The sequence below is a fragment of the Anomaloglossus baeobatrachus genome, chromosome 8 (genome assembly GCF_048569485.1).
Source record: "Anomaloglossus baeobatrachus isolate aAnoBae1 chromosome 8, aAnoBae1.hap1, whole genome shotgun sequence".
NCBI classification, from domain to species: domain Eukaryota; kingdom Metazoa; phylum Chordata; class Amphibia; order Anura; family Aromobatidae; genus Anomaloglossus; species Anomaloglossus baeobatrachus.
The window spans coordinates 73,534,288-73,561,946 of record NC_134360.1 but is presented as its reverse complement, the minus strand read 5'-3'; the positions used below and the strand labels follow the sequence as shown (position 1 = coordinate 73,561,946).

The window sequence follows — 27,659 nt, the reverse complement described above, 5'->3', positions numbered from 1 at the left end:
CGCAGAAGGTGGCATTTCTAGTGGCAGTTACATCACTCCGAAGAGTGTCGGAGCTAGCAGCACTGTCATGCAAAGCCCCCTTCCTGGTGTTTCACCAGGATAAGGTGGTTCTGCGTCCTGTCCCGGAATTCTCCCTAAGGTGGTATCTCCTTTTCATCAGGCGGCGGTTGCCCACCTGTAAGAGGGGGCCGTTTCGGCTCTCTTTTATTGAGGTATTCTTTTACCCACCCAGGGACTGCTTTTGGACGTCCCAATTGTCTGGGTCTCCCAATGGAGCGACAAAGAAGAAGGGAATTTTGTTTACTTACCGTAAATTCCTTTTCTTCTAGCTCCTATTGGGAGACCCAGCACCTGCCCCTGTGCCCTTCGGGCTGTTTGTTCTTTTGTGTACACATGTTGTTCATGTTGAATTGTTCTTTTGGTTCATGGTTTTCAGTTCTCCGAACATCCTTCGGACTGCATTTACCTTAGACCAATTTATAAGTTTCCTCCTTCCTGCTTTTGCACCAAAACTGAGGAGCCCGTGATGCAGGGGAGGGGTTACACTTTTTAAAGTGTAATACTTTGTGTGGCCTCCGGAGGCAGAAGCTATACACCCAATTGTCTGGGTCTCCCAATAGGAGCTAGAAGAAAAGGAATTTACGGTAAGTAAACAAAATTCCCTTCTTTATCATTACAGGACTACGTGGTGTGCTACCAGGTAGTCCAGCATATTCATGAGCTCTGTATAAAACACTGACTTTATCAAAATGACAGAAACCGCTCAGTAAGTGACACATCACTGGAATCAGGATCTCTGTCTCTACATTATGCTGCTCTGATGAGGGAGCAAAAATCTGGTGATAGATTCCCTTTAATGATCTGGCCAAGAACAATATGGAGACACTGGACTAGTCCAGCACAGTCCCTGGACAGCTTCTCCCACCCCGTTGGGTGATCAACTAAAGTAGTACTATGAGGAGTTTCCCGGGACCATGCCAGACTAGTCTCCTCTCTATAGTCCCTGGCCAGATAGTTTATATATCTTCTCAGAAATGCCGCATCGTTTCGCAGAAAATCTACCTGATTGCACTTGTACGGCCAGGCTCTGATTCATGCGGACCTTGGTTTGGGCAGCATAAGTCAAGCGACAGGTTCCCTTTAAGGCGTTGCAGCATTGAATTTGTATGTTCTGTTCTGTGCAGGCTGGAACAAGAGCGACAAGCGGCCAAAGAGAAGAAGAAACCAAGGGAACAAAGCCACCCACAAAATGACCTTCTGAAGTCCCTGGAAAAAGCTGGCGTCACTGACTTTCAGATGAAAGCGGCCGTGCCGGGCACCGAAGTCCCCAATCATAAGGCAGGTCATCTGTGAAATGCTAATTCTCTGATTTTTCTTCTTCCCTGTTCTTACTGATGTGTTAATACTTCGAGTGATGACATTTTGCGGATTTGAGCTGGGTTAATTAGGAAGTTATTAAAGTGAAAACTAATCAGCTCGGCAGCACAGTGAGGCTGCTGCTTTATAACCTGTGTTGACCATTTAGCTGAATATCTCATAGGTGGTGGGTCAATCAGAAGGCAAGTACTGTCACATACCCAGATTTTGCCTTTTGAAGTTTCATTCTTGTGGCTTGTAATCATGGACATCTCAAGGTAATGATCAGTTGTTTATGGAACTGCTGGAAGTTGCTGATCGCTGCACTTAGCATTCCCATAGACCATGACTATAGTGTAGCCCGAGCATGCGCACTTCCACTCCAATCTCAAGATCGCTGCGGGTCCCAACGATCAGCAAGTTGTTCTTTCATATAGATTGGGGATCATTTTTTTTTATTTTTGGGAAAAACCTTTTTAGGCTAGCTCAAAACTGACAAAGCTGTGAAAACTGGCTCTTAAATGGAACCTGTCACCAGATTTGGCGACTATAAGCTGCGGCCACCACCAGTGAGCACTTGTATACAGCATTCTAGGATACTGTATATAAGAGCTCAGGCCACTGTGTATAACGTAAAAAATACTCACCTAAGGGGTGGTCCAGTCCGATGGGACTGCTCTTGGTCTGGCGTCGCCTCCTCTGCTGCGATCATGTTTCTCCTCTGCAAGCCTGTGTGCATGATGCGTCCTACGTCATCCACACAAGCTGGCGTTGCGGTTCTGCGCAGCCACACTTCTCTTTGCCCTGCTAGATCAAAGTATTGTAGATCGCATGCGCGGGCGGTCTTTAACCTTTCCTTGTGCCTGCACATTACAGTACTTTGACCTGGCCTGCGAAGGAGGAGGATGGTGATTGAGGCGCTGGGCCAGAGAACAGCGATACCCATCGGACCGGACTGCCCCGTACATGAGTATTCTAAAAGTGATTATTACATTCTACTGTGTGGCCTGGGCTCTTATATACAGTATTCTGGATTGCTGTATATAACATATCACTCATGGTGGCCGCAGCTTATAGGCCCCAAATCTGGTGACCGGTTCTCTTTAAAACTTGACCATATTACCTTTTTAATTACTTTTTTACTTCCAATTCCAAAAATATTTATAATATATAATTACAGTATTTTATTTTACTTTTGTAGATCAACAAGTGGACAAATCACTAACTTATAGTTAATCAGAAGTACAGGTTTATAGGAAGAACATAGCACTGGCTCTACCGCTGATAAACATGCCTTTTAACCCCTTCAGCCCCCGGGCACTTTCCGTTTTTGTTTTTTGCTCCCCTTCTTCCGAGAGCCATAACTTTTTTATTTCTTTGTCGCACCTAATTGGGAGACCCAGACAATTGGGTGTATAGCTACTGCCTCCGGAGGCCACACAAAGTATTACACTTAAAAGTGTAAGGCCCCTCCCCTTCTGGCTATACACCCTCCCGTGGGATCACGGGCTCCTCAGTTTTCATGCTTTGTGCGAAGGAGGCACACATACACGCATAGCTCCACTGTTTAGTCAGCAGCAGCTGCTGACTATGTCGGATGGAAGAAAAGAGGGCCCATACTAAGGCCCCCAGCATGTTCCCTTCTCACCCCACTTTTTGTCGGCGGTGTTTGTTAAGGTTGAGGTACCCATTGCGGGTACGGAGGCTGGAGCCCACATGCTGCATCCTTCCCCATCCCCCTTAGGGCTCTGGGTGAAGTGGGATTTTACCGGTCTCCAGGCACTGAGACCGTGCTCCATCCACAGCCCTGGAAAACCTGCTGGAATGGAGCTGAGTATCGTCAGGGACAGGCCCTGCTACGTCAAGGTACTCTGTGTCCCCGTACATATCGCGCGCACACCGCAGCGTTGCTGGGTGTGTTAGTGCGCCGGGGACAACAGCGCTGCGCGCTGGTGCCATTCCTATCTACAGCTTTGCTGAGAGGGGACATGTATTTGAAACTGCCGCGCGGCCGCTGCTGTCATTTTCGCTGCGGCGCGGCTGGGACTTGTGGTGCGCCGGGGACTTCCGCGCTGGCCGTGCATATATCACGGCCGCGCTTATTACTCGAGTCCCCGGCTTTTTGCGGCCTAGTTTCGTTTCGTTCCCGCCCTCAGGCCTGCCAGTCAGGGGAAGGGCGGGACGCTGTACAGAACGTCAGCGCAGAGGGCTGGAGTCTGCTTTGCATACTCCAGCCCTCACACTGGGCACAGTGGGACGCCAGTTTCCCGCACTTTGTCTGAGGACGCCCACGGTCCGCCCCTCTTCACAGGACACCGGCAGCCATTCCTGTGTGCAGTCTGAGCTGGAGAGAGGAGACTGGGAGACCCAGACACGGGATTCTGGTGCCCACACACCCGCTTTTCAGCGGGCGGTAAGCTGCCCTCAAGGGCTGACCCCCACTGGTGCCGAAGTGTATATTGTATTTTCTGCTTGCAGCTTTCCATTGCACTGTACGGTCGCTGGAGATTCTCTGCTATATACCCTCCTAGATTTCTCAGAGGACACAACAGCATGTCGACCGCAAAAAGTAAAGGTGCCAAGGCACAGGCTTTCTATGCTGCTTGTACCGCATGTGGGGCTGTTCTACCGGCAGGTTCCACTGACCCCCACTGTGTGCAGTGCTCGGCCCCTGTGGCACTTGCTCGGCCGGGGCCTCTGCTGGAGGTGACCCAGGCAGAACCTCCTGTGAATACTGTCCAGGTGACAGGGACGGAGTTTGCAGTCTTTGCTGACAGATTGTCTGTGACTATGACTAAAATTCTTGAAACATTGCAGTCTAGACCAGTAACTCAGGCCATGGACACTGTTAACTCATTGCTCCCTGGTCCCCCTCAGTCGGAACAGCTCCGGGATCCGGGGGTGTCTCTTGCATCCCAGGGTGATGACTCTGACACGGACGACAGTCCCAGACAGCCGAAGCGAGCTCGCTATGAGCGGCCTTCGACTTCATCACACTGGTCAGGGTCCCAGCAGGACTCTCTGTATGATGAGGCGGAGGTAGCTGATCAGGATTCTGATCCTGAGACCGCTCTCAATTTGGATACACCAGATGGTGACGCCATAGTGAATGATCTTATAGCGTCCATCAATAAAATGTTGGACATTTCTCCCCCTGCTCCTCATGTGGAGGAGACAGCTTCACAGCAGGAGAAATTCCATTTCAGGTATCCCAAGCGTAAATTAAGTGTATTTCTGGACCACTCTGACTTTAGAGAGGCAATCCAGAAACATCACGCTTATCCGGATAAGCGTTTTTCCAAGCGGCTTAAGGATACACGTTATCCTTTTCCCCCGGACGTGGTCAAGGGCTGGACCCAGTGTCCCAAGGTGGATCCTCCGATCTCCAGGCTTGCAGCTAGATCCTTAGTTGCAGTGGAAGATGGGGCGGCACTTAAAGATGCCACTGACAGGCAGATGGAGCTCTGGTTGAAATCCATCTATGAAGCTATCGGCGCGTCGTTTGCTCCAGCATTCGCAGCCGTATGGGCGCTCCAAGCTATTTCAGCTGGTCTTGCACAGATTGACACGGTCACACGTACATCTGCTCCCCAGGTGGCACCCTTAACCTATCAAATGTCTGCATTTGCGTCTTACGCCATTAATGCTGTCCTAGACTCTACGAGCCGTACGGCAGTGGCGTCCGCCAACTCCGTAGTTTTACGCAGAGCCTTGTGGTTAAGAGAATGGAAGGCAGATTCTGCTTCCAAAAAGTGTTTAACCAGTCTGCCATTTTCTCGTGACCGACTGTTTGGGGAGCGTTTAGATGAAATCATTAAACACTCCAAGGGTAAAGATTCATCTTTACCTCAGCCCAGACAAAATAAACCCCAACAGAGGAGAGGACAGTCGGGGTTTCGGTCCTTTCGAGGCTCAGGCAGGTCCCAATTCTCCTCGTCCAAAAGGACTCAAAAGGATCAGAGGAGCTCAGATTCTTGGCGGACTCAGTCACGCCCAAAAAAGACAGCAGGAAGACCCGCTACCAAGGCGGCTTCCTCATGACTTTCGGCCTCCTCTCTCCGCATCCTCGGTCGGTGGCAGGCTCTCCCGCTTTGGCGACATTTGGCTGCCACAGGTCACAGACCGTTGGGTGAGAGACATTCTGTCTCACGGGTACAGGATAGAGTTCAGCTCTCGTCCTCCAACTCGCTTCTTCAGAACTTCTCCACCTCCCGACCGAGCCGATGCTCTGCGGCTAGCGGTGTCCACTCTAAAAGCGGAAGGAGTGGTGACCCCCGTTCCTCTTCAGGAACAAGGTCACGGTTTTTACTCCAACTTGTTTGTGGTGCCAAAAAAGGACGGGTCATTCCGTCCCGTTCTGGATCTAAAACTGCTCAACAAGCACGTAAAAACCAGGCGGTTCCGAATGGAATCCCTTCGCTCCGTCATCGCCTCAATGTCTCAAGGAGATTTCCTAGCATCTATAGACATCAAGGATGCTTATCTCCACGTGCCGATTGCTCCAGAGCACCAGCGTTTTCTACGCTTTGTTATAGGAGACGAACACCTTCAGTTCGTAGCTCTGCCTTTCGGACTGGCGACAGCCCCACGTGTCTTCACCAAAGTCATGGCAGCAGTAGTAGCAGTCCTGCACTCTCAAGGTCACTCTGTGATCCCGTATTTGGACGATCTACTTGTCAAGGCACCCTCTCAGGAGGCATGCCAACACAGCCTGAACGTTGCGCTGGAGACTCTCCAGAGTTTCGGGTGGATCATCAACTTTTCAAAGTCAAATCTGAGTCCGACCCAATCGCTAACATACCTTGGCATGGAGTTTCATACTCTCTCAGCGATAGTGAAGCTTCCGCTGGACAAACAGCGTTCACTACAGACAGGGGTGCAATCTCTCCTTCAAGGCCAGTCTCACCCCTTGAGACGCCTCATGCACTTCCTAGGGAAGATGGTAGCAGCAATGGAAGCAGTCCCTTTCGCGCAGTTTCATCTCCGTCCACTACAATGGGACATTCTCCGCCAATGGGACGGGAAGTCGACGTCCCTCGACAGAGACGTCTCCCTTTCTCAGGCGGCCAAGGAATCTCTTCGGTGGTGGCTTCTTCCCACCGTTTTGTCGAAAGGAAAGTCCTTTCTACCCCCATCCTGGGAGGTAGTCACGACAGACGCGAGTCTATCAGGGTGGGGAGCAGTGTTTCTCCACCACAGGGCTCAAGGTACGTGGACTCAGGAAGAGTCCACCCTTCAGATCAATGTTCTAGAAATCAGAGCAGTGTATCTTGCCCTACAAGCCTTCCAGCAGTGGCTGGAAGGCAAGCAGATCCGAATTCAGTCGGACAACTCCACAGCGGTAGCGTACATCAACCACCAAGGTGGAACACGCAGTCGGCAAGCCTTCCAGGAAGTCCGACGGATTCTGACGTGGGTGGAAGACACGGCTTCCACCATATCCGCAGTTCACATCCCAGGCGTGGAAAACTGGGAAGCAGACTTCCTCAGTCGCCAGGGTATGGACGCAGGGGAATGGTCCCTTCACCCGGACGTGTTTCAGGAGATCTGTCGCCGCTGGGGGATGCCGGACGTCGACCTGATGGCGTCACGGCACAACAACAAGGTCCCGGCTTTCATGGCACGGTCTCACGATCACCGAGCTCTGGCGGCAGACGCCTTAGTTCAAGATTGGTCGCAATTCCGGCTACCTTATGTGTTCCCACCTCTGGCATTGTTACCCAGAGTGCTGCGCAAGATCAGGGCCGACTGCCGTCGTGCCATCCTCGTCGCTCCAGACTGGCCGAGGAGATCGTGGTACCCAGATCTGTGGCACCTCACGGTAGGCCAACCATGGGCACTACCACAACGACCAGACTTGCTATCTCAAGGGCCGTTTTTCCACCTGAATTCTGCGGCCCTGAACCTGACTGTGTGGCCATTGAGTCCTGGATCCTAGCGTCTTCAGGATTATCTCAAAAGGTTATTTCCACCATGAGACAGGCTAGAAAACCATCCTCCGCCAAGATCTACCACAGGACGTGGACGATATTCTTATCTTGGTGCGCTGCTCAGGGGGTTTCTCCCTGGCCTTTTAAATTGCCTACTTTTCTTTCCTTCCTGCAATCCGGGTTGGAAAAAGGTTTGTCGCTCAGTTCCCTTAAAGGACAAGTCTCAGCGCTATCTGTATTTTTTCAGAAACGCCTAGCACGACTTACTCAGGTACGCACGTTCCTGCAAGGAGTTTGTCATATCGTCCCTCCTTACAAGCGGCCGTTAGAGCCCTGGGATCTGAACAAGGTTCTAATTGCCCTCCAGAAGCCGCCTTTCGAGCCTATGAAGGATGTTTCCTTTTCTCGTCTTTCACAGAAAGTGGCCTTTCTAGTAGCGGTCACGTCTCTTCGGAGAGTGTGCGAGCTAGCGGCGCTGTCATGCAAATCTCCCTTCCTGGTGTTTCACCAGGACAAGGTGGTTCTACGTCCGATTCCTGAGTTTCTCCCTAAGGTGGTATCCCCCTTTCATCTCAATCAGGATATCACATTACCTTCCTTGTGTCCTCATCCAGTTCATCAATTTGAGAAAGGTTTGCATTTGTTGGATCTGGTCAGAGCACTCAGGATCTACATTTCCCGCACGGCGCCCTTACGCCGCTCGGATGCACTCTTTGTCCTTGTCGCTGGTCAGCGTAAAGGGTCGCAAGCTTCCAAATCCACCCTGGCTCGGTGGATCAAGGAACCAATTCTTGAAGCCTACCGTTCTGCGGGGCTTCCGGTTCCTTCAGGGCTGAAGGCCCATTCTACCAGAGCCGTGGGTGCGTCCTGGGCATTGCGGCACCAGGCTACGGCTCAGCAGGTGTGCCAGGCGGCTACCTGGTCGAGTCTGCACACCTTTACCAAGCATTATCAGGTGCATACCTACGCTTCGGCGGACGCCAGCCTAGGTAGACAAGTCCTTCAGGCGGCGGTTGCCCACCTGTAGGGCAGGGCTGTTTGACGGCCCTATCACGAGGTATTCTTTTACCCACCCAGGGACTGCTTTTGGACGTCCCAATTGTCTGGGTCTCCCAATTAGGAGCGACAAAGAAGGGAATTTTGTTTACTTACCGTAAATTCCTTTTCTTCTAGCTCCAATTGGGAGACCCAGCACCCGCCCTGTTTTCTTAGGGATTTTTGGTTTTTTCGGGTACACGTGTTGTTCATGTTGAATGGTTTCAGTTCTCCGATGTTTCTTCGGGTTGAATTGGTCTTTAAACCTGTTATTGGCTTTCCTCCTTCTTGCTTTTGCACTAAAACTGAGGAGCCCGTGATCCCACGGGAGGGTGTATAGGCAGAAGGGGAGGGGCTTTACACTTTTGAGTGTAATACTTTGTGTGGCCTCCGGAGGCAGTAGCTATACACCCAATTGTCTGGGTCTCCCAATTGGAGCTAGAAGAAAAGGAATTTACGTTAAGTAAACAAAATTCCCTTCTTCTTTGTCGCTCTATTGGGAGACCCAGACAATTGGGTGTATAGGCTATGCCTCCGGAGGCCGCACAAAGTATTACACTAAAAGTGTAAAGCCCCTCCCCTTCTGCCTATACACCCCCCGTGCTCCCACGGGCTCCTCAGTTTTTTGCTTTGTGCGAAGGAGGTCAGACATGCACGCACAGCTCCACAGATTGGTCAGCAGCAGCTGCTGACTATGTCGGATGGAAGAAAAGTGGGCCCATATAGGGCCCCCAGCATGCTCCCTTCTCACCCCACTCTTGTCGGCGGTGTTGTAAGGTTGAGGTATCCATTGCGGGTACGGAGGCTGGAGCCCACATGCTGTTTTTCCTTCCCCATCCCCCTCAGGGCTCTGGTGGAAGTGGGATCCTATCGGTCTCCAGGCACTGAGACCGGGCTTCATCCACAACTCCTGGGAGCCTGATGGATAGGAGCCGGGTATCGTTCAGGGACATGGCCCTGCTACTTGGAGGTACTCTGTGTCCCCGTGGGGACCGAGCACAGCAACACTCCAGCATTGCTGGGTGTGCTAGTGCACCGGGGACCGCGGCGCTGACCGGGTTAATATGTGCCATTACACACTCAGCGCTGCTGAGTGTGTTTATGTATAGGGACTGCCGCACTAACCGCCGCTGCCAGGGAAACACTGCGGCGCGGCTGGGACTTGTAGTGCGCCGGGGACTTCCACGCGGCCGCGCTTTTACGGCGGCCGCGTTTATTACTCGAGTCCCCGGCTTTTTGCGGCCTAGTCTTTCTTTCTCCCGCCCACAGCCCTGACAAGCAGGGGAAGGGCGGGACGCTGCACAGGACGAGCAGCACTGAGGGCTGGAGCATGCTTTGCATACTCCACTCCCCTCACTGTGCACAGTGCAGGCACCAGCTCCCGCACTTTCTGGGTCACGCCCACGGCTCCCTCCTCTCCTCAGGACATTCCTGTCAGCTCCTTGAACGCTGCAGAGGGGGACAAATTCTGACAGACCCAGGCAGGGACCCTGGTGGCCTCACAACCGCTTTAAGCGGGGGGCATGCAGCATCTGTGGTGCTAGCCACATTTCTGCAGGAGTGTAATTTTAAATTATATGTTTATAAGATATACTTTACACTTTATGGTGCACAGTTGATTCTGGATATATATATTGTGTTGCTCAGGGAAGACAACAGCATGGCGCCCATAAAAGGCAGGAGTGCCAAACACAGGCTTACTATGCTGCCTGCGCCGCATGTACGACCCCGCTACCGGCAGGATCCACTGAGCAATCCAGACCGGTATCTCAGCACAGGGGCACTGTTGAATCATTGCTCCCTGGCCCCCCTCAGTTGGACCAGCAAGGTACCCCCGTGGTGTCTCATAGATCCCAGAGTGAGGTCTCTGATACAGACCCCAGCCCCTGACCGACTAAGCGAGCTCGCTGGGAAATCCCCTCGACATCTTCATATTGGTCAGGGTCTCAGCGGGGGAACCTCTGGTTGATGAAGCGGAGACAGTTGATCAGGATTCTGATTCTGAGGCCGCTCTCAATCTTGATACGCCTGACGGGGACGCCATATTGAACGATCTTATTGCGTCCATCAATCAAATGCTGGATATTTCTCCCTCAGTTCCTCCAGTGGAGGAGTCAGCTTCTCAGCAGGAGAAATTCCGTTTCAGGTTTCCCAAGCGTACACTGAGCATGTTTCTGGACCACTCTGATTTCAGAGAGGCAGTCCAGAATCACCATGCTTGTCCTGATAAGCGTTTTTTTTTTCTAAGCGCCTTAAGGATACACGTTATCCTGTTCCCCTGACGTGGTCAAAGGTTGGACTCAGTGTCCCAAGGTGGATCCTAGCCTGGCGGCTAGATCCATACTTGCAGTGGAAGATGGGGCTTCACTCAAAGATGCCACTCACAGGCAGATGGAGCTCTGGTTGAAATCCAGCTATGAAGCTATCGGCGCTTCTTTTGCCCCAGCATTTGCAGCCGTATGGGTGCTACAAGCTATCAGCAGGTCAAGCGCAAATTGACGCAACCACACAGACGTCGGCATTTGCGTCTTACCCTATTAATGCTGTCCTGGTCTCTGCGAGCCGTACGGCGGTTGCATCCGCCAATTCGGTGGTACTCCACAGGGCCTTGTGGCTACGGAAATGGAAGGCAGATTCTGCTTCCAAAAAAGCGCTTAACCAGTTTGCCAATTTCTGGCGACCGATTGTTTGGCGAACGTTTGGATGAAATCGTCAAACAATCCAAGGGAAAGGATACATCCTTACCCCAGCCCAAACCGAACATACCCCAACAGAGGAAGGGGCAGTCGAGGTTTCGGTCCTTTCGGGGCGCGGGCAGGTCCCAATTCTCCTCGTCCAAAAGGCCTCAGAAAGATCAAGGGCACTCCGATTCATGGCGGTCTAAGTCACGTCCTGAAAGACCACCGGAGGTGCCGCTACCAAAGCGGCTTCTTCATGGCTTTCGGTCTCCTCAATCCGCATCCTCGGTCGGTGGCAGGCTCTCCCGCTTTTGCGACACCTGGCTGCCAAGGGTAAAAGACCGTTGGGAGAGAGACATTCTGTCTCACGGTTACAAGTTAGAGTTCGCCTCTCGTCCCCCGACTCGATTCTTCAGGTCATCCCCGCCTCCCGAGCGAGCCAAGGCTCTTCTGCAGGCGCTGGGCACTCTGAAGGCAGAAGGAGTGGTGGTCCCTGTTCCTCTTCAGCAACAGGGTCAAGGTTTTTTCCACCAACCTGTTTGTGGTTACAAAGAAGGACGGGTCTTTCCGTCCTGTCCTGGACCCGTAACTGCTCAACAAACACGTAAAGACCAGGTGGTTCCGGATGGAATCCCTCCGCTCCGTCATCGCCTCAATGTCCCCAGGAGATTTCCTTGCATCGATCGATATCGAAGATGCTTATCTCCACGTACCGGTTGCTCCAGAGCACCAACGCTTCTTGCGCTTCACCATAGGAGACGAACACCTGCAGTTCGTGGCACTGCAGTTCGGCCTGGCTACAGCCCCACGGGTTTTCACCAAAGTTAGGGCTCCCGTAGTAGCGGTCCTCCACTCTCAGGGTCACTCGGTGATCCCTTACTTGGACGATCTGCTGATCAAGGCACCCTCTCAAGAGGCATGCCAACACAGCCCCGACGCTTCTCTGGAGGCTCTCCAGAGTTTCGGGTGGATCATCAATTTTCCAAAGTCAAATCTGACACCAGCCCAGTCGCTGACATATCTTGGCATGGAGTTTCATACCCTATCAGCGATAGTGAAGCTTCCGCTGATCAAGCAGCGTTCACTACAGAAAGGGGTGCAATCTCTCCTTCAAGGTCAGGCACACACCTTGAGGGGCCTCATGCACTTCCTGGGGAAGATGGTGGCAGCAATGGAGGCAGTCCCTTTCGCGCAGTTTCACCTGCGTCCTCTTCATTGGGACATCCTAACCAAAGCTTCCCTTCGGGGGTGGCTTTCTTCCCACTTCTTTATCGCATGGGAAATCCTTCCTACCCCCATCCTGGGAGGTGGTCACGACGGACGCGAGTCTGTCAGGGTGGGGAGCAGTCTTTCTCCGCCACAGGGCTCAGTGTACGTGGACTCAGCAAGAGTCCTCGCTTCAGATCAATGTTCTGGAGATCAGGGCAGTGTATCTTGCCCTAAAAGTGTTCCAGCAGTGGCTGGAAGGCAAGCAGATCCGAATTCAGTCGGACAACTCCACAGTGGTGGCTTACATCAACCACCAAGGCGGAACACGCAGTCGGCAAGCCTTCCAGGAAGTCCGGCGGATTTTGATGTGGGTGGAAGCCACGGCCTCCACCATCTCCGCAGTTCACATCCCGGGCGTCGAAAACTGGGAAGCAGACTTTCTCAGTCGCCAGGGCATGGACGCAGGGGAATGGTCCCTTCACCCGGACGTGTTTCAGGAGATCTGTTGCCGCTGGGGGAGGCCGGAAGTCGACCTAATGGCGTCCCGGCACAACAACAAGGTCACGGCACTCATGGCACGATCTCACGATCACAGCTCTGGCGGCAGACGCCTTAGTTCGGGATTGGTCGCAGTTTCAACTCTCTTATGTGTTTCCTCCGCTGGCACTGTTGCCCAGAGTGTTACGCACGATCAGGGCCGACTGCCGCCGCGCCATCCTCGTCACTCCAGACTGGCCGAGGAGGTCGTGGTACCCGGATCTGTGGCATCTCACGGTCGGCCAAACGTGGGCACTACCAGACCGACCAGACTTGCTGTCTCAAGGGCCGTTTTTCCATTTGAATTCTGCGGCCCTCAACCTGACACTGTGGCCATTGAGTCCTGGATCTTAGCGTCTTCAGGATTATCTCAAGAGGTCATTGCCACTATGAGACAGGCTAGGAAACCAACGTCCGCCAAGATCTACCACAGGACGTGGAAAATTTTCCTGTCATGATGGGGGTTTTTCTCCCTGGCCTTTGGCCTTGCCCACTTTTCTGTCCTTCCTTCAATCTGGACTGGAAAAGGGTTTGTCGCTCGGCTCCCTTAAGGGACAAGTCTCAGCGCTCTCTGTGTTGTTTCCAGAAGCGCCTAGCCAGACTTCCACAGGTACGCACGTTCCTGCAGGGGGTTCGTCACATCGTTCCTCCTTACAAGCGGCCGTTAGAACCCTGGGATCTGAACAGGGTGCTGATGGTTCTTCAGAAACCACCATTCGAGCCAATGAGAGATATTTCTCTCTCACGCCTTTCGCAGAAAGTGGTTTTTCTAGTAGCAGTCACTTCACTTCGCAGAGTGTCTGAGCTAGCTGCACTGTCATGCAAAGCTCCCTTCCTGGTGTTTCACCAGGACAAGGTGGTTCTGCGTCCGGTTCCGGAATTTCTCCCTAAGGTGGTATCCCCTTTTCATCTCAATCAGGATATCTCCTTACCTTCTTTTTGTCCTCATCCAGTTCACCAATGTGAAAAGGATTTGCACTTGTTAGATCTGGTGAGAGCACTCAGACTCTACATTTCTCGTACGGCGCCCCTGCGCCGCTCGGATGCACTCTTTGTCCTTGTCGCTGGCCAGCGTAAAGGGTCACAGGCTTCCAAATCAACCCTGGCTCGGTGGATCAAGGAGCCAATTATCGAAGCTTACCGTTCGGCTGGGCTTCCGGTTCCCTCAGGGCTGAAGGCCCATTCTACCAGAGCCGTGGGCGCGTCCTGGGCTTTGAGGCACCAGGCTATGGCTCAGCAGGTGTGTCAGGCGGCTACCTGGTCGAGCCTGCACACTTTCACGAAGCACTATCAGATGCATACCTATGCTTCGGCGGATGCCAGCCTAGGTAGACGAGTCCTTCAGGCGGCGGTTGCCCACCTGTAGGAAGAGGCCGTTTTTACGGCTCTCTTACGAGGTATTATTTTACCCACCCAGGGACTGCTTTTGGACGTCCCAATTGTCTGGGTCTCCCAATAGAGCGACAAAGAAGAAGGGAATTTTGTTTACTTACCGTAAATTCCTTTTCTTCTAGCTCTAATTGGGAGACCCAGCACCCGCCCCTGTTTTTTTGTGTACACATGTTGTTCATGTTGAATGGTTTCAGTTCTCCGATATTCCTTCGGATTGAAGTTACTTTAAACCAGTTTATAATTCTTTTTCCTCCTTCTTGCTTTTGCACCAAAACTGAGGAGCCCGTGGGAGCACGGGGGGTGTATAGGCAGAAGGGGAGGGGCTTTACACTTTTAGTGTAATACTTTGTGCGGCCTCCGGAGGCATAGCCTATACACCCAATTGTCTGGGTCTCCCAATTAGAGCTAGAAGAAAAGGAATTTACGGTAAGTAAACAAAATTCCCTTCTTTTCCGTCAATCTTTCCATGTAAGGGCTTGTTTTTTTGCGGGACAAGTTGTACTTTTAAATGAAACCATAAGTTTTACCATATAGTGTACTGGAAAATGGCAAAATAATTCCAAGTGCGGAAAAATTGCAAAAAAAGTGTGATCGTACAATAGTTTTTGGGATATTTTATTCACTGTGTTCACTATATGGTAAAACTGAGGTATCTATGTGATGCCTCAGGTCGGTGCGAGTTTGTAGACACCAAACATGTATAGGTTTACTTGTATCTAAGGGGTTAAAAAAATTCACAAGCTTGTCCAAAAAATGTGGCGCACGTTTTGCGCCATTTTACAAAACCCGTAGCGTTCTCATTTTTCAGGATCTGAGGCTCAGTGATGGCTTATTTTTTGCGTCTCGACCTGACGTTTTTAATGGTACCATTTTTGCGCAGATGCTACGTTTTGATCGCCTGTTATTACATTTTGCGCAAAATTTGCGGCGACCAAAAAACGTAATATTGGCGTTTGGAATTTTTTTGCCGCTACGCCGTTTACTGATCAGATTCATTGATTTTATATTTTGATAGATCGGGCATTTCTGAACGTGGCGATACCAAATGTGTGTATTTTTTTTTTTTTTAACCCTATAATTTTCAATGGGGTGAAAGGGGGGTGATTTGAACTTTAGGTTTTTTTATTTTTTTTTAATTTTTTAAAACTTTTTTTTTTTTTTTTTTTTTTTTTATAGTCCCCCTAGGGGGCTATAGCGATCAGCAATCCGATCGCTTTGCACTATCTGCAGATCTCAGCTACAGAGCTGAGAACTGCAGATTTGCTGCTTTACTTTCAATGCCGGCTGTATTCCGGCATTGAGAGGAAGTGAGTCATGTTAGCTACAGGCGTCATCACATGACCCTGTGCTACCATGGCAACCGCCGAAAGTCACGTGATCATGTCACGTGACTTCCGGCGGGGGCGGGGTAAGTGACTGTCATGGCGGCGCCCATATACATATCGCTGCCAAGATTTTGGCAGCGAAATGTAAGGGGTTAATGGCCGCGGGTGGAAGCGATTCCACCCGCGGCTAGCAGGCACACACGTCAGCTGTTGATAACAGCTGATATGTGCGCGGATCGCCGCCTGCCGGCGGCAGGGGGCGGGGCTTACCGGCACACGATCCATGACGTACCCAGTACGTCATGGGTCGTTAAGGGGTTAAACGGTCTCCGATAGCTGAGATGCATTATGTGGCCAACGTTTTTTACGTTGGCTCCTCTTTTAGGGTTAGATCACCTTAAAGGGAACCTGTCAGGTCCAATATGCACCCAGAACCATGAGCAGTTCTGGGTGCATATTGCTAATCCCTGCCTAACCGTCCCTGTATACACTAGCATAGATAAAGAGATCTTTAGAAAAAGTATTTCTAAAGATCTTTTATCGTATGCTAGTGAGTGAGGGCACTAGCCACCTGGGCGTTAGGTCCCTGGCTAGTCGCCCCCATTAGCATGTTAGTACACTCCTGTTGGCCCCTCTGGGCGTGTTATCATGCTGATGAATACGCAGCGTCACAGGATGATCTCACCTCTCCGCTGCCATCGGGTCCGACACTGGATTTCTGCTCAGTGCACAGGACCCCGGAGACTCTGTCATGCGCACTATGAAGCTGGGTGTACGCATCCTGGCTTCAAACTGAAGCCGTGCACATGACCCAAACTCTGGGGTCATGTGCACTGAGCTGAAATCCCCCATCGGACGCGATGGCAGCGGAGAGTTGAGTGAGATCATCCTGTGACGCTGCACATTCATTAGCATGTTGGCGCACCCACAGGGGCATACTAACATGCAAATGGGGGTAACTGGCTGGGGAAATAGTGCCCTCACTCATTAGCATACGGTAAAAGATCTTTAGTAATACTTTTTCTAAAGATCTCTTTATCGATGCTAGTGTATACAGGGACGGTTAGACAGGGATTAGCAATATGCACCCAGAACGGCTCGTGGGTCTGGGTGCATATTGGACCTAATAGGTTCCCTTTAAAAGGATCAGCCCAGGTGGGTCTTTATGAAGGTCAACAGTGGCTGTATCTTGACGCCAGGCTCCGCACTATTAGCTCATACTATCGACACCCTGTACTGACATGATCTGTGGTGTGAACTCCATAAGAGGATCATGTCCCCTGCTAATCCTCCAGTGGGATCCACTGTCCAGGATCCTCTCTTTGACTCGCAGCTGAGGCAGGAAAGGTGGATATAAGCCTTAGGGAAAATCAAGCTCAGTCTCTTCTTTTGTTTTATGAGATTGGCATCGCTGGATCTCAATTAGTTTTAAGAAATTGATTGTTCTTGTCATTATTGCTAATCCAGTTGCCCAAATATACTTGCGCTAATGCTGAGAAAGCCATGCAGGTAACATTAGGGAGACTGATTTTGGATCTTTATGTTTGCAGCACAGTTTCCCTTTTAGGTATTAAAGACTGCGTAATGTACGTTTCGGTCACAGGTTTTATAACAAACGGAATTTACTACGCCGACGCCAGTATTTAACGTGAGCAAAGCAGCGAGATTGCTCTGGTGTATCTCATTGCTGCAGTTCTTTTGCCTGACATCTGTTCTCAGATCTGCGTTGTAGAACCAATCTCATCCGCGTGCGTACTTATGACTGGTTTATTTAGAAGATGTCTGAAGCGGCTGGGTTTTGTACCGCGATGCTTAAGAAGTTTAAAAAAAAAAACAACTACCAGAAGATTAGGTGTGAGATGGATTTCTGATTTAATATTATATATTTTTGCTCCTTTTTAGAACTGGGTGGTGAGCAAATACGGACGAGTCCTGCCTGTGCTGCACTTAAAGGGGAACAAAGAAAGCAAGATATCCTTTTCTAAAATGTATCAATTTGTTACTGAAATTGTTCTCAGGTCAGCAAATGACTGTGACTTTTAGGGGTGTTTTAGACCACAGAACTGGTATTCTACAAAGCTATATAGACCTGACCTGACATCCTTCAAAGTAGCCTCCAGTGGAAAAGGTAAACTAAATTTAAAGGGAACCCGTCGGGAGATTAGTACTACCGAACCACAAAATCTAGAAAGGCTCCATTGCTACAGATATTAAAGCATCCAGCTCAACATGGTTACATTTGAAAAAAGCCCCCGGTCCATCTACTGCACGCTTCCTCCACCAATTACCGTATTTTTCGCTTTATAAGACGCACCTGTTTATTAGACGCACCCCCAAATTTGGTGAAGGAAAAGAGAATTTTTTTTTTTTAATGTTAAATGGTGTCCGTCTTATAATGCCAGCGTCCATCTAACAAATCATATAGGGTATATGTCCCTCATAGCCCCCCATCCTAAAATTAGCCCCCTTAATCTGGATTTGGCCCCCTTATATTGAATATAGCCCCACCAGTGATGGCACACGTCCCCTATTGGCTGGCACCTACCCCCCTGTGTTATATATGGACCCCTATGGATGGCACACCTCCCCGTGTGATATATATGGACCCCTATGGATGGCACACCTCCCCCTGTGTTTGATATGGACCCCTATGGATGGCACACCTCCCCCCTGTGTTAGATATGGACCCCTATGGATGGCACACCTCCCCCTGTGTTAGATATCGCCCCCATGCTGCTGCCCTTAGTAAAATAAAACACTCTTTCCTCCCTCGTGTCTCCCTCCGTGCTGCTGAGCTGCTGCATTTCCTGGTTCTTGGTGCCGGTCATGTGATCGGCACAGCAGAGTGATATCATCTCTGCGCTCATGATCACAGCGGCAGCAGAGAGACCGGGAGATCAGCGCTGGAGGAGGTGAGTAAAGAGTGTTTTATTTTACTATGGGCAGCAGCATGGGGGCCATATCTAACACAGGGGAGGCATGTGCCATCAAAGGGGGGCACAGGCAGATATAATATGCGCCGCTGCCCCAGGCCATCACCGCGGTGCGGTTTCAGCACCACGGTGATGGACAGCGGCAGTGCATATTTTATGAGTGGGAGCAGATTCAACGCTGCCTCCCGCAGATTTCACCAGCCCCCAGCAGCGCTCCAGAGCTGCCCCCACCTCCCCTGGACTGTGTCTGTGTGTGTGTCTGTGTGTGTGTCTGTGTGTGTGTCTGTGTGTGTGTCTGTGTGTGTGTCTGTGTGTGTGTCTGTGTGTGTGTCTGTGTGTGTGTCTGTGTGTGTGTCTGTGTGTGTGTCTGTGTGTGTGTCTGTGTCTGTGTGTGTGTGTGTGTGTGTCTGTGTGTGTGTGTGTCTGTGTGTGTGTGTGTCTGTGTGTGTGTGTGTCTGTGTGTGTGTATATATTACACCACGCACCCCCTACTTCCCCCAAAATTTTGGGGAACAAAAGTGCGTCTTGTATACCGTATTTTTCGCTTCATATTTTTGTCACTAAATCATTTATAGCAGACAATGTTGTGTGTACTGAAGAAATCTATATCTGCCATTACTACCTCTTGTGGTAGGGCATTCCACAGTCTGACTGCTCTAACTGTAAAGAACCCTTTCCTATTTAGCTGTTGTAATCACCTTTCTTCCCCTCACAATGAGCGCCCCCTGGTCCCCTTAGGTATTGTCTTTGGAATGAAACTTGATTGACAAGTTTCTCACTATTTCTAGAAGCTACAATACAGACACTGTCTGCTTTTGTTTAGCCTGTTTTATAAACTAAGGTCCCAATTCATCATTGCGTTTCCAAGTTTTTGGGTTTTTTTGGGGTGAATATCTGTAAAATTACAAATATATCAAAAGGACTGACCCGCACATCCAACCGGTGTGAACATGTGCCAGCTGAAAACACATAACTCCAAAATACATACAGCTGCACTCTAGAATGCTAACAATGAATAAGGGAACTCTAGTATTGCATTACTACTATAGGAATATTTGGAAAAAAAGAGATATTTAGCTTATGTATTGGCAAATGCATGTGAGCCTGGTAAACACGACAAGATCTATCTCTACATACTGGGAACCTAACTTGAAATGCCTCTATCTGGGTTAAAAACCTACATGTCTGGGCAGAAAGGATCCAGCTATCAAACCAGGCTGTGTCCAAACTGGCTCACATGCATTGGCAATTACAGAGGCTAAATATCTCTGTTTTGAAATATTCTTTTAGCAGTAATGCAATACCAGCGTTCCCTTATTCATTGTTAGCATTTTAGAGTGCATCTGTATGTGTTTTTGTAGTTACCTGTAACATTAGTCACTTGTTTTGCAACAAATTCTTCAATTTGTGCCTTTTTCAAGTTGTCTTTTCTTGTATAATTTTTTTTTTTCGTTAACGTGTCTTTTCCACGTTAGACTGATTCGTGAACGTGAACGTGTGACACTCTCTCCTTTTTGACCATCCGTGTTTATTTTTAATCAACCCATACTTGTGTAGGTTTTCTCCAGTATGAATATAGAAAAGGAAAGGACAAAGCTGCTACTATACTTTCAATGTTAAACACATACAGCACATGGACGCCATCTGTGTGCTTTATGTATTTTTCATGGACCCATAGACTTGTATTGGGGTTTGGTATCCTTGCTGTTGGAAAAAAACGGACCTGTCTCCATGCGGTTCTCATGGACCCATGTGCAGTTCGTATGTTAACATGGACGTGTGAGCAGCACCATAGGTTATATTAGGTACATGTGGTCACACGTATGGATGCCACGCGTACTGGAAAAAACGGACTTGTGAAGGGGGGTTAATCTGCAGGCAATATGTGGATATGCAGTGATCGTTTTGTGGAAAACGATTCAGTTCATCATTTAAACCTCTGCTCTTTCTGGGATTTTCGGTCCAGTAGGTCCTCCGATCAATGATTACATACAAATATGGCTGTCGCACACTGTCTGACAGCCTTTCTTATATAAGAGTTCATATATAGAAAGCAGTCAGTCACTGATGGGGCTGCCTACTGGACCGAGTATCCCAGGAAGAGCAGATGTTTATGCATATACTGACTCTTTTCTCACAAAACTATGTATCATATGATGAAAATGACTAGACTCATATCCTTTTATCATGTCTGTCATGAGGTCCTTCTCCCCTTTCACACAATTAACAGAGTGAGAGATGATTGAACAATCCAAAGAACATTTATTCCAAGCAAAATCAGACAGTCCATACAATAATCCACCACACAGAGGGTAACGATAGTCCAGAAACACGGTACAGTCCAGTAAGTGATAAATGTCCAGGTCTCTCTGGGGAGCCTCAGCTTCTCCCACAGAGGATGAATCTTCCTGCTTCTCTCTTCTCCGACAGACTGAATAATCCCCAGGTAAACCCCAGGTAAACAGAGTTTTGGTGGATTCTAGGCCCCCTTCCCCAGACCTAGGGAAAGATACACTGCAGACAGGACAAATAATACATAGAATGGACAAAGCACCACGCCTAAAATACAAACCTACACAAAATGATACACAACCCACCATATTCCACAATCACAATGTCGTATTTCGTTATAATTGTAAAGGGAGTCCCCCGGCCGCAGTTTAACAACAAAACGGTGCTTTACTCACCCTCCCCAGGTCCATTTATAGCTTGCTGCTTTTAACAGACTGTTATTGTCTGCAGTGCTGATGTCACATCCGCTGTGCTGCAGCCGATCTGTGAGTTGATCGGGTCGGATGGAGCTATTGAGCTCACTAATTAGGTGTGACATTAGCGCTCTAGGCAATAATGGATAACGAGCGGGAGCCTCTTCAGTTTGCAGTCGGGGGACAGGGGTTTTCCAGAACTGGGAAAACTTTGTTTTTTGCAGTATATAATGATATAGTCATGACGTGTACTGATTTCTGGTTTTCATATGGTACAAGTAGTTTTCCTTGACTCCAGTGAACATCATAAAATATGACCCCTCAAAGTATTGCCATAATGTAAAAAAACTGGAGAGCATTTCACTGGAGCTGACGCCTGTGGCTCAGCTGACGTGGCACCTGGACGGTGGCGATGATGACATAAGCAAGAAACGCAGAGGAGAATTTCCAGATTTTAAGAGTCCAGTAAAGAAGAGCAGAGTCAATTCTTATACATGGAAGACTGAAGAAAGCAAGAGCAGTATCAGAACCCCTCAGAACACTTTCCAAAAAGCCACAGACTCTGTAGAGTCTAAACATAAAGGGGATAAGAGTCATGGTTATATGGGGAACAAATGCATTAACAGTATGTCTGATGACTACGACTCTGAAGAAGAACTTAAAACGATTATTGAAAGAGAAAAAATGGAGACAGTCGGTGGAAGACACGATGAAGACGCTTATATAGAGGTTGTGGATGACACTTTCACACCCAAGTACAAAACTCATTGGGCAGAAGAAATTGGAAAACACAGGCTAGACAATAGTATCACTAAAGATGACAATGGGTATGACTCTGCTGACACTGATGAAATCATCACGGTTGCAAGGACCAGCCAGAATTGCAGTAATAGTAAGTGTGAAAAGTCCAATTATCTTGGGAAACAAGAAAGTGAGGTGGTTTCCACAAATTTTCACGAGAGCCAAAAAGATAGCCGGAGCGAAGACGACGATTGGAGTAACGGCACCGATGACAGCGGTGATTCCTGTTCAGATGAAGAATACAAGTCCATGATGCAGAACTGCTACCGACTGGATCTGTCCATAAAAGACCTGGAGGCACTTGCCAAAAAAGCCGAGGAGTCTGATCGTGAGGAAACGGATGAAAATGACCGTTCCGACCAGGAATACGACTCTGCAGATACCGATACTGTTATAGGTAGAGCAAAATGTGTGCAGAGTGGTATTGTAGGGGATCAGAAGGAGTTGAATAACAGTCAAACAACAAAGGACAAAAAATCCAAAGCTTCCCTTGCTAGATATGTAGGACCAGGTAACTGTAATATTGAGCAAAGCTCAGCAGAAATTGGAGCTGCGAAGCAAGATCTGTCAATCAAGAAAGTAAACGCTCCAGAGAAAAAAGGTTCAAAATTTTCTTCGAACGATGATTCAGACGTCACCAGTGAAGGTGAAGATGCAGAGACTGAAACGTGGACATCAACAATGGACACCGCTCGTAATGGAAATCTAAAGAGAAAAAAAGGTATCAACCCGGAGGATATTGTGGCTTCTATCTTAGAAGAGGATGATAGCTCAAATGATGAATCAAAACAAAAAAAGAAAAAAAATCCTCCGAACCTGCCGCCAGCGTTTAAAGGGCTGGGATCACTGATGTCGTCATTGTTTGTATCTGTTAAGACGGAAGCTCCTGGGTCTTCTGCAAAGTCATACGAGGCTGTCGTCAATGAGACAAATGTAAATGGTTCGTTTAGTGAAGTTAAAGGACAACAAGAGTCCAAAAACCATGATGAAAGACAACCTAAAACAGACAAGAATGCCTCATCCGATGCCCACCGGAAAAGTGATGGAAGTAGTAGTAGCAGCTGCAGAAGTAGCAGCAGTGAGGAGTCCAGCAGTGATGAGGAGTCTAGTTCTTCCACATCTCCACTTGCTAAGCCAAAATTGACCCCGAGGAGCAGCTCTGAGGGGCAACCTAATGCAAGAGCTAAACAGCTTCAGGATAATCAAAAGCGGCTCGCAGCAATGGAAGAAAGGAGAAAAGAACGGGAGCAGCAGAAGCAGGCTATTCAAGGAGCTCTGCTGAAACTGGTGAGCAAATTCTTGGAAATGTTGTCACACATAGTGATAGAACTAAAGCCGTCCATACTGTCCATTAACTGAAACCTGTCACCAGATTTGTGGCCTATAAGCTGCTGCCACCACCAGTGGGCTCTTATATACAGCATTCTAACACGCTGTATATAAGAACCCAGGCCGCTGTGTAGAATGTAAAAATGACTTTAAAATACTCACTTAAATGGTCACTGCGGTGGAGTTGGGCCATATGGGAGTCTCCGGTGCCGGTGCTTCCTCTTTCGGTCATCTTCGTCCTCCTTCTAAAGCCTGTGTGCATGACGCGTCCTACGTCATACACTCGCCGATCCCGCGCATGTGCACTATGATACTTTGATCTGCCCTGCTCACGTTGGGTCAAAGTGCGTTTGCGCAGGACATCACTGCTAGCGAGTGTGTATGACGTAGGACGCGTCATGCACACCGGCTTCAGAAGAAGGACGACAAAGATGGCCGAAAGAGGAGGCACCGACACCGGATGACTGAGACACCCATCTGACACAACTCTACCTCACCGCCCGTTCAATGAGTATTCTAAAGTGATTTTTACGTTCTACACAGCAGCCTGGGCTCTTATACACTCTATTCTGGAATGCTGTATATAAGAGCCCACTGGTGGTGGCCGCAGCTTATAGGCCCCAAATCTGGTGACAGGTTCCCTTTTTAAGGATTGTAGACTGAGCAGCTCGTCATCTTAGATTAACCTGTTACAATAACGCCATAAGTTATAGGAGTTTACAAGCCTTAACCTAAATTTCTGTTGTGCATATATTAGGGTATGTTCACATGTTGCTTTTTTGCTGTTTTTATTTTTTTTCTGTAGCAACACCTGATCTCTTGGCAGTAAAAAAGCTATTTGCAAAAAGGTTTTGCTGATTTATTTTTTTTTCTTTTTTGGTGTCTTTTGTCTACAGTACATGCATAAATCAAGGTAGTTTTCTTTATCGTTCCTTTGGGAGACCCAGACCATGGGTGTATAGCTTCTGCCTCCGGAGGACACACAAAGTACTACACTAAAAAGTGTAGCTCCTCCCTCTGAGCTTATACACCCCCTGGTGAGCAGACCCAGCCAGTTTATCGCTTTGTGTTCAGGAGGCATACATCCACACATGCATTCTCATATGATTTTTCCCTTTTGGAATGAGTTTGAAGAACTGTGGGTCCACGTCTGGACCCCCGGCATGTCCCTTATCACCCCACTGTGTCGGCGGTGTTGTAAGGTTCATTTCCTAGGCTGGAGCCTTACATGCCGTGCTCCTTCACCATCCCTCCTGGGCTCTGGCTTGAAGTGGGAGCCAGCACGGTCTCCATGCCTGGCAGGAGACCGGTCTCCATCCGCAGCCCTTCAGGACCCTGCTGGACCGGAGCACTCATCCCCAGGGACATGGCCCTGCGTCTCAGCAGCTAAGTACCTGAGACGTTTATATTTGGGGGTCCCTGTGCTTTATTGTTGGGGGAGAGTGTGCTTATTGTATTTTCTGACATTTCCGGCGGGTTCTCTAGCTGTCGCCCGAGACCGCGCCGTTGGTGCCTGCGCGTCGGCCTCGCCGCTCAAATTTAGGCCCCGTCTTCGCCGGAGGCCTAGTTTCGTTTCACTGCCCTAGCATGTCAGTCATGCAGCGGGACAGCGCGGCTCCTCCCGGCGGCTGTTCTGCACAGGGGAGGGACACTCCCCACTGCTGTGCGTGTCTCCTCCCCTGTAGGTCTCTATGGCTCTCCAGATCCCGCTCTTCATGCAAGTCCCGCCCCCTCTCTTCGCTCCGGCGGCCATTTTCTCAGAGTTCTCTCAGCGTTGGTCTGCGTTCTGCATCCCTGCTGAGGTGCTGTGTTTGGGGGTCCGGGCTTCGGGATCTGGAGGGCACACAACACCGCTCTGCACAGCACAGCGGTCTGGTAAGCCACAACCGGCTCTGGTTGTGGACCTCTGCATATACTCTCTGGGGTTCATTCTCTGGCAGAGCCCCCACTCCAGCAGCATGTCTCACACGAGGAGCAAGGCTCCAAAGCTTTACTCTGTATGCGCTGCATGTAAGCTCCTGCTGCCTGAACCGAGCACCTATCCACATTGTGATGCCTGCTCTACCTTGGCGGTGCCACAGCCTGGAGTGGGTAGAATCCTTTTCTAGGTCTATCTCCCAGTCTTTTGCTGAGTCCATGGGACTTCTGTCCAGGACTTTGCTGAATATGCATCAGCCCCCCCTCACAGCCCCCCTCTGCTGCTAGGGCTCTCTCAGGACCGGAGCTCACAGAGGATTCATCATCAGGTCCCAGACCCCGTCCTCCTAAGAAGAGATGTAGGGTTCCCTCTCCCTCCTCCTCCCGCGGCTCTGATTCAAGAGCGGACTCGCAGGATGAGGAGGATACCTTTACAGGGGGCTCGGAGGCTAACTCCATGTACCCCATTGACCTGTCCGAAAGTGACTCAGATCGTAGTGACTTGATTGCTTCCATTAATTCTGTTCTGGATCTTAATCCGACAGTATCAGAGGAGCAACCCTCTCTGGCAGAAAAGCACCAGTTTACCTCGCCTAAGAGGGCAAAGAGTGTGTTCTTTAACCACTCCAGTTTTCAGGCCGCTGTGTCCAAGCCCAGGGCCTGTCCTGACAAACACTTCCCGAAGCGTGGTTCTGATGACAGTTTTCCCTTCCCACCTGAGGTGGTCAAGGAGTGGGCTCAGTTCCCAAAGGTAGACCCCCCGGTGTCTAGGCTCTCAGCCCGGACTGTTGTGTCGGTGGCTGATGGCACCTCACTTAAGGATTCCACTGACCGCCAGATTGACCTTCTGGCCAAATCCGTATATGAAGCTGCGGGGGCCTAGTTTTCCCCGACTTTTGCAGCAGTGTGGGCTCTCAAAGCCATATCTGCTTCTCTAGAGGAGATGCATTCCCTCTCCAGGGAATCTATGCCCAAAATGGTTGCCTTGACTTCCCAAGCTTCAGCTTTTTCATCCTATGCCATGCTGGAGGCTTCTCACCGCACTGCGGTGGCTTAGGCTAATTCACTCGCTATCCGCAGGATCTTGTGGCTTCGAGAGTGGAAGGCAGATGCTTCTTCTAAGAAGTACCTTGCTGGGCTCCCTTTTGCTGGGTCCCGGCTGTTCGGAGAACAGCTGGATGAAATTATTAAGGAAGCTACTGGCGGGAAGAGTACTTCCATGCCACAGACCAAAGCCAGGAAACCTGCCCAGGGTAGGAATCAGTCGAGGTTTCGCTCCTTTCATTCCTCCAACTGGTCGTCCTCTAAGCCTTCGCCCTCGTCCACTAACTCAGCCAAGGACCAGAAATCCAACTGGCGCCCAAAAGCGCGTCCACAGAAGACGGCAGGAGGTGCTGCCACTAAGGCAGCCTCCTCGTGACTATCTGCCCGCTCCAGCAACGTCCTTAGTCGGTGGCAGGCTCTCCCACTTTGGCGATGCTTGGTTTCAACACGTCTCCGATCAGTGGGTGAGAGATATCATCTCCCACGGCTACAGGATAGAATTTTCTTCCAGTCCGCCAAACAGATTTTTTCTCTCAACCCCCCCCCCTGCTCCAAGGCCGCCGCCTTCTCACAGGCCGTGGCATCCTTGCAGGCCAACGGAGTAATTGTATCGGTGCCCGCCCGGGAACGGTTCAGAGGTTTCTACTCAAATCTCTTCCTAGTCCCCAAAAAGGACGGTACTTTCCGGCCCATCCTGGATCTCAAGCTTCTCAACAAGCATGTTCAGGTGCGGCACTTTCGCATGGAGTCTCTGCGATCACTCATTGCCTCAATGACCCAAGGGGATTTCCTGGCGTCCATCGACATCAGAGATGCCTATCTGCATGTGCCAATTGCAGTCTCACACCAGTGTTGGTTACGTTTTGCAATCGGAGAAGATCATTTCCAATTTGTGGCTCTCCCCTTCGGGTTGGCCACGGCCCCTCGGGTATTCACCATGGTCATGGCTGCAGTGATTGCGGTTCTGCACCTACAGGGGTTGGCAGTGATCCCTTACCTGGACGACCTTCTAGTCAAGGCTTCATCCAGCGCAGACTGTCAGCGGAGTGTCTCGCTCACTCTCTCCACTCTAGCCCAATTCGGGTGGCTTGTCAATCTTCCCAAATCCACTCTGACTCCGACCCAGAGTCTCACGTACCTAGGGATGCAGTTCGAGACTTTGCCGGCACTTGTGAAGTTGCCCTTAGTCAAACAGCAGTCCCTCCAACTGGCAGTGCGCTCTCTGCTGAGGCCCCGCCGTTATACCCTCAGGCGTCTGATGCAGGTGCTGGGTCAAATGGTGGCGTCAATGGAAGCTGTCACCTTTGCCCAGTTCCATCTGCGCCCCCTGCAGCTGGACATTCTCCACTGTTGGGGCAAGCGGCCTTCCTCCTTACACAGGCTAGTGGCTCTGTCGCCACAGACCAGGAGCTCTCTTCAGTGGTGGCTTCGGCCCCTCTCTCTGTCCCAGGGGCGCTCCTTCCTGGCC

At 50.0% G+C, this 27,659-nt stretch overlaps 1 protein-coding gene across 1 annotated transcript in view; it reads left to right on the top strand.

Moving 5' to 3' along the window:
• NOL8 (nucleolar protein 8) overlaps window positions 1-27,659 on the top strand; it is a 135,871-nt gene that overhangs the window by 23,730 nt on the left and 84,482 nt on the right. Inside the window, exons 5-7 of the mRNA XM_075321792.1 lie at window positions 1,185-1,338; window positions 17,365-17,433; window positions 21,404-23,188. Of these exons, the coding sequence (XP_075177907.1) occupies window positions 1,185-1,338; window positions 17,365-17,433; window positions 21,404-23,188 (2,008 nt within the window). The remainder of the gene's footprint in view (window positions 1-1,184; window positions 1,339-17,364; window positions 17,434-21,403; window positions 23,189-27,659) is intronic.